Source organism: Camelina sativa, chromosome 5, assembly GCF_000633955.1.
Source record: "Camelina sativa cultivar DH55 chromosome 5, Cs, whole genome shotgun sequence".
Taxonomy (NCBI): Eukaryota; Viridiplantae; Streptophyta; class Magnoliopsida; order Brassicales; family Brassicaceae; genus Camelina; species Camelina sativa.
Genome location: NC_025689.1, coordinates 17902968 through 17909339, shown reverse-complemented (window position 1 = coordinate 17909339; position 6372 = coordinate 17902968). Strand labels below are relative to the sequence as shown.

The following is a 6372-nucleotide window of genomic DNA, read 5'->3' as shown; positions in this document are numbered from 1 at the left end:
TTGATATATAACTTTGTGAAGATGGTTTGAAATGAAAGTATAGGGAACAATACTCTAAAGTGTCCAAATGCATGGTCTCATTTTCTAGTATTTTTTTTTCCTTTTTTTGTATTTGTATTTTAAGGCCCTAAAGTTTTAAGTAATAGTATAATAGAGTTCAATTTAAAAATGTTAAATATTTAGGCAATAACTTCAAAAAAAAATTCATTACAGCACATAGTCCAATAATGTTTTGAGCCGGATCTGCTTGAAATCTATGTTGCATGGAATTAAAAATGGTATTCATAAGCGACACGTGGAAGCTGTTTTTATAAAAAAAATATTGGAAATGGATACGTGTTAGAAGCATATAAAAAAGTATTCTTTTATATAATATTAAACATGAAATCATTTAAATATTTTCAGTAAATCACATAATTATATATGCTTTAGATAATCAACTAAAACTAATAAAATATTAATTAAATAGTTATTAACAGCTAGAGTAGCTCAGTTGGTTAGAGTGTATGACTGTTAACCACAAGGTCAGAGGTTCGACCTCTCTCTCTAGCATTTTTTTAGCAAAAAAATAATCAAATAGGTTATTTCGTGATGTCAAGAGAAAAGAGAAGCGTAAGCTTCTGATGAAACTTTCGTGCGACATAGCTTGAAACAGACACAATAGAGAATTTAACTAGTAACAACTAGATTTTAACTAATAATAGCATAACCGTAAGCTTCCAACAAGTTTCCAATGCTGATTTTTCGAAAGTGACACATAGGAGAGATTCCAAAAACTTATGAGAACTTCCAATTACGAATCTGATTCCGAAGTGGAAAATCCACTTCAGATGAAACTTTTGTGCGACCTAGCTTGAAACAGACACAATAGAGATTTTAACTAATAACAGCTAGACACAATAAAGATTTAAATATTTTCAGTAAATCACATAATTATATAAGCTTTAAATAAATCAACTAAAACTAATAAAATATATAGTAAATAGTTATTAACAGCTAGAGTAGCTCAGTTGGTTAGAGCGTGTGGCTGTTAACCACAAGGTCAGAGGTTCGACCCCTCTCTCTCGCGTATTTTAGCAAAAAATAATCAAATAGGTTCTTTTGTGATGTCAAGAGAAAAGAGCAGCGTAAGCTTCCAACGAGTTTCCAATGCTGATTTTTTGGAAGTGACATATAAGAGAGATTCCAAAAGCTTCTGAGAACTTCCAATTACAAATCTGATCCGAAGTGGAAAGCCCACTTCAGATAAAACTTCCGTGTGACCTAGCTTGAAACAGACACAATAGAGATTTTAACTAATAACAGCTAGATTTTAACTAATAATAGCAGAAGCGTAAGCTTCCAACGAGTTTCCAATGCTGATTTTTCAGAAGTGACACATAAGAGAGATTTCAAAAGCTTCCGAGAACTTCCAATTATGAATCTGATTCCGAAGTGGAAAGCCCACTTCAGATGAAACTTTCGTGCGACCTAGCTTGAAACAGTCACAATAGAGATTTTAACTAATAACAGCTAGACACAATATAAGAGAGATTCCAAAAGCTTCCGAGAACTTCCAATTACGAATCTAATTCCGAAGTGGAAAGCCCACTTTAGATGAAACTTTCGTGCGACCTAGCTTGAAACATACACAATGGAGATTTTAAAGAGAAAGATTGACGACGAGAGTTGAAGTTTGAATCTTTCTAAGCCAATCTTTAATCTATAGTATCTAAAAGGTAAAATCATGGTTTCATGTTCTCAAACAAAGGAACCAAAGTTAGAAAAAGACTCTTGTTTGTTTTTTTTTTGATAACTCAGGAGTGATCCTAAAAGCTTCCTAGGCCCAAAGACTAATCTCCTGGACCGGAAGATGCCATGTTAAATTTCAAACCCTCGTGGCCAATGCTACTCGAACCTAGGTGGCGGGACTTTTCTCCCTTTACTATTGGACCAAAGCGACTTGGTTTATTAAATGGTTGACAAATCCACAATTGGGTATATATGAAAAGAGCATCAACTTACTCTGGTGTAGGGACTGAGGAAATATACGGGATTCAGCCAAAAACCTTTTAGTAATTAGAAAAAAAAAAGAATCAACCGCGAAAATTGGAGAAGGACCAATAAAAATCTCAACTTCAAACCAGTGTATACAACTCTGTAACAGAGGAAGGGAAATGAGAAAGGCCATATCTACCATCATTCTGATTTCTGAGTGTAGGTGTGACAATTTTTTTAGGAAAAAGATTATTAAGGAGAAGATAATAGAGGGTTAACCCAATAGGAAGACAAGTTTTTTTACACTCTTAACTCGTAAGTATGTGGGTTCCGACAGCCCAATACACGAGTAAACTCTATAAACAACACTAAAAAAAAAAAAAAAAAAAAAAAAAAANCATGTCAAATACACATCTAAATGAAACGGCAAGCTGTGCATATGTTCTCTACACCAAAGAGGAAAACACTACCGAGAAGAACATTATCAAAAGAAGTGAAAAGTGAACGGGACGCAGTTAAAAAAACAGAGTTGATAGATACAAAATGTGATATAAATAGTAGGAGTAGGAGTCAGGGTCAAAGCCAATGAACTCTTTTTGGCATCTTTTTTCAATTATCACACTGAGGGAAAATACTTGTTGAGATTGAAAGGCAAAGAGTAAAACTCTTCACTTCTAGTATCCGATTTGAACGACATGAAACGATCCCACCAAAACATGCCTCGGTCTTTCCTCGTGGCACTGTCTTTACATGACAACGTTACATCAAGAAAGAATGCCAAAATGCTAGCCACAAAGGTTTCAGAAGAGAATGGAACATTGATCATGTCATTGAACTGCAAAAAAACATGTTTCGGTTATAAACTTATCATAGAAAGAAGATATCGAAAAGATTAAGATTCTTGTTTTGTTTTTTACCCATCTTGCGTGTGTGTGAACTGGTCCATACTTGTTAACAGCTGTATACTCGTTGAAGTACTGTGGTATCGATAAGCCCATGAAGACCGAGAATCCGAGGATGAATATTGTCCTGAAGCTGTTGAGATTACAGAACTGAAGTAAGCTTAGACCACCAGCACCTGCAAATTTATTGGTTACTCATTTTACCGTTTTAAAAACATAGCGATTTTGAATAAAAGAAAAGGCGTTTCAAGAAACCTACCAACATATGCAAAGAACAAGCAATGAAAGGCTACGACAATCGGAGCTGGAATCGATGCAAAGATGGCTCCAAATTTACCAAGAACAGAGAAGAAGATCATGAAACCAGCTGATATTTGAACTACCCTTCTGCTACCAACGCGTGTTAGCGCCAACAAACCGGCGTTTTCTCTGCAAGATCATCAAGCTAACCATTAGATTTTGCAATAAAGACCGTTGTTTTCAGTTCATAGAGAAACGGCTCTTACACTGATACAGATGCTCCAGTTCCTGCTCCAAATAATCCACAGAGAAGAACTCCAACACCCTATGTATATAAATACATGCTTAAGTATACACTTTTAAATGGAAAGTGGGATGAAATTTTTTGTCAATGTTACCTGCCAACCGATTCCACGGCTGAGAACAGAAGGTGGCGGTGGAGTTGCACTAGCAAATCTCGATACAACAATGTAAGTCCCTGTGGACTGTTTTCAATGAATCAAAAGAATAAGAACAAGAATACACGCAATGAACAAAGTGTTATGTGTTGTTGCAATATAAATAAATTGAAACCTCGACAAGTGAAACAAATGAAACAGCCATCATAGCGAAAGCTTCACCAGCATGAAATGTTGGAGGTCCCCATTGAAAAGGATAAGGTACTCTTATCCTGAAAATTATCAAGAACCATTCTAAATTTGTACTAAAAATTAGTTAGGCTAATAATGTCACTAGAGTATGCACAAAGATAAAAAGATAGAAAAATTCTCTAACCATGGAGCACCACCAATGAGACCAGAACGATCTGTTCTGCAACTTGTCTGAGTGTTGATTCCTGTGTTCTTATAGGCTCCACCAACAGTGAGTAGGTGCGCGTAAATCCAGACAATAACCACAGAGAAAATGACAGCAAAACGATGGAAGACTTGTCTTTCTCCTCTCATGAGATGAGGAATGTACTAGAAAAAGTATACATAAAGATGAATCAGTTTAAGATATCTTTTGAAATAACAAGAAGAGCTTGATCGCTCAGCTCTCTAACCTGTGAGAATATGAGTAGAAGTATGATCTCAGGCAGTCCAATCTCAATGCATTTGGCTAGCTGTCAGAGACAGAGCAGAACAAGTCAGTAGTCAAAGAAAATGTTATAGAGAGATCAAGTAGAGCAATACACACCAGAGGGAAACCGTGCTCATAGAGTCCAAAACCGGCTAGTGCTACCAGAGGAACTGCAGAGAGAGGACTCAAGAGCCTAAAGAAAGTGAAAACAATCATTAGAAATTAGCAGAAGAGAGTCAGTTGGTTTTATATGATTGAATGTTCTTAGCTAACCTAACTACATTGCGCCAAAGCCCGCTGAAGCCAACGACGATCTGAAGAATCGAAGCAACGATAAGAGCACCCTGGATTCCTCGCATGATTCTCTTAAATTTCTGCAATTTTTGTTTCTATTAAGGACAAAATCTGACACAAAATAGATAGAGTCTCATTTCTTTATTCACTAACCTCCTGAGGATCCAAAATGTCGCTGTACCGACTAGCTAAGACAATCGAAAGCGTGGTTGGTACATAAGAGTAAGAAGCTCCAATGACGGCGGGAAGACGAGTCCCAAGGAAACTTTGTAACAAAGTGTTAAGTCCGGAAACAAAAAGTAATGTTTGAACCATCTTTGCCTTCTCCTCCTACAACAGATGTAACACAAAGTACAAAGACAAAAACATATTTATCAAAAACAGAGCTTTTCAATAATGTTACATCTTTGAATTGACTTGTTTGAGAAGACAACTTACGTTTCCTCCACCCATTTGTGGAACTAAATATGTTGGGATGAGAACTGTTGTTCCAAGCATCACCAAGTAATGCTGAAAACCCAAAAGTACTGCCTCAGCTGATCAGAAAAAAGAAAAAGAAAAGAAGAAGTGATCTTTTAGTTGTTAAAATCAAAGATTACAACATTTGCATAATTAATGATATGAAAGTATGATATAGAAGAAAGTTACGCCAAGGAGGAGGACTAGTGATACAATAAGAGACAGAAGGAAGTTGATCTTTCACCGGATGTGGCTCAAGCTCATCTTGTTTTAGTTGCGGTGCGCCTCCTCCACCACCACCACCACCAGCCATTTCCTTTCACTTCTGATGAAATTTAACTCAGGAGAAGCAAAACAGAGAATTTTTGAAGGACTAAAGTGAGTGTTGTAGGAGACTAGGAAGAGAAAATGCAAACCAATGAAGGCACCGAAAGTGAAAAAGGGTTTAGGAAATGAGAGTGAGAAAGAAGAGGTAAGCTAGAAAAAGAGAAAGACATTTGTCGGGGAATTTATGTAAGAAACCGTCAATGTAAGCAAGAACGTCAAAAAGGTTGATTTTGCGCGTTTTAAGTTAATAAAAAAAAGACCTTTGAGAAGAAAGAACCACTTGGAGAACACGGAACCCTTTTAACCAAAAGCGTCAATGTGAAGAGGAAGAGGAAAAAAAAGCCATTTCAACTTGCGTTTAATTTTTTTTTTGTGAATATAATATATAAAACATCATAAATTAGTTATCAAACAAATAGGTAAATTATAATTAGTAATTACAAATACAAACAAAATTCTGACGTTAAAAAAAAAATAACTTGTTTGAGTTGGAGAATACCGCAAACTAAGATATATTTCTATTCGAACTCGTGAGCTCAACCCTAAAAATAGCTTAATCCGCTGTTAAGTAGATTCAATGGAGCGGATTACTCCATTTGACATATCTAGAGTCAAGTTATATACGCCAGTACCCCACTTTTACTCCAATTTTCGTTAGTGAAAAGATATTGCACCAACATGTATGCTCTACTATTTAATGCCTTGAAGAGAATAGTGGTCCTTAGTCCTAAGTTTGAGCATCACCAAATGGAGTTGTGGAGATAAGTTATCACTATCGACCCGACAAAAATTGAGGACCCAAGACAAAAACGTCTTGGCGTAATAAGAATTTGCTAGGGTAGTCGGATGGCGGAAGATAGATCATGATCTATTACGTTTTCCTAGTCTTATTTTAAGAATTTATATATTTCTAGGTTAATTACTGAATTAGTTGAGCAAAGAAAAATCTCAAGTCCAAATTAAAGAAATCACAAATTTCAAAACTGAGAGGAAAAAAAGGAAAAGAAATTAAACACTCATTCTACACACCTTTACATTTTTTAGCATTACGTAAAGTCGAAGCAATCCCTAGACGGCTAGACGCATCTCCCCTCTTCTACCTTCATTCATCGTC

The 6372-nt window shown here is 35.9% G+C and overlaps 1 protein-coding gene and 1 non-coding gene across 2 annotated transcripts; one reads left to right on the top strand and one right to left on the bottom strand.

The window, feature by feature from the left end:
* Positions 996-1069, top strand: TRNAN-GUU. The gene has a single exon. It is a non-coding gene; the product is annotated as a tRNA-Asn (tRNA).
* LOC104787149 (nucleobase-ascorbate transporter 7) lies at positions 2469-5436 on the bottom strand. Its single transcript, XM_010512677.2, has 13 exons — positions 5121-5436; positions 4911-5008; positions 4626-4802; positions 4452-4552; positions 4296-4371; positions 4162-4221; positions 3894-4078; positions 3693-3789; positions 3518-3604; positions 3386-3444; positions 3139-3308; positions 2895-3055; positions 2469-2812 (listed from the first exon to the last, which is right to left on the bottom strand). The coding sequence occupies exons 1-13, from the start codon at positions 5242-5244 to the stop codon at positions 2594-2596; spliced, it is 1614 nt and encodes a 537-aa protein (XP_010510979.1). The 5' UTR covers positions 5245-5436; the 3' UTR covers positions 2469-2593.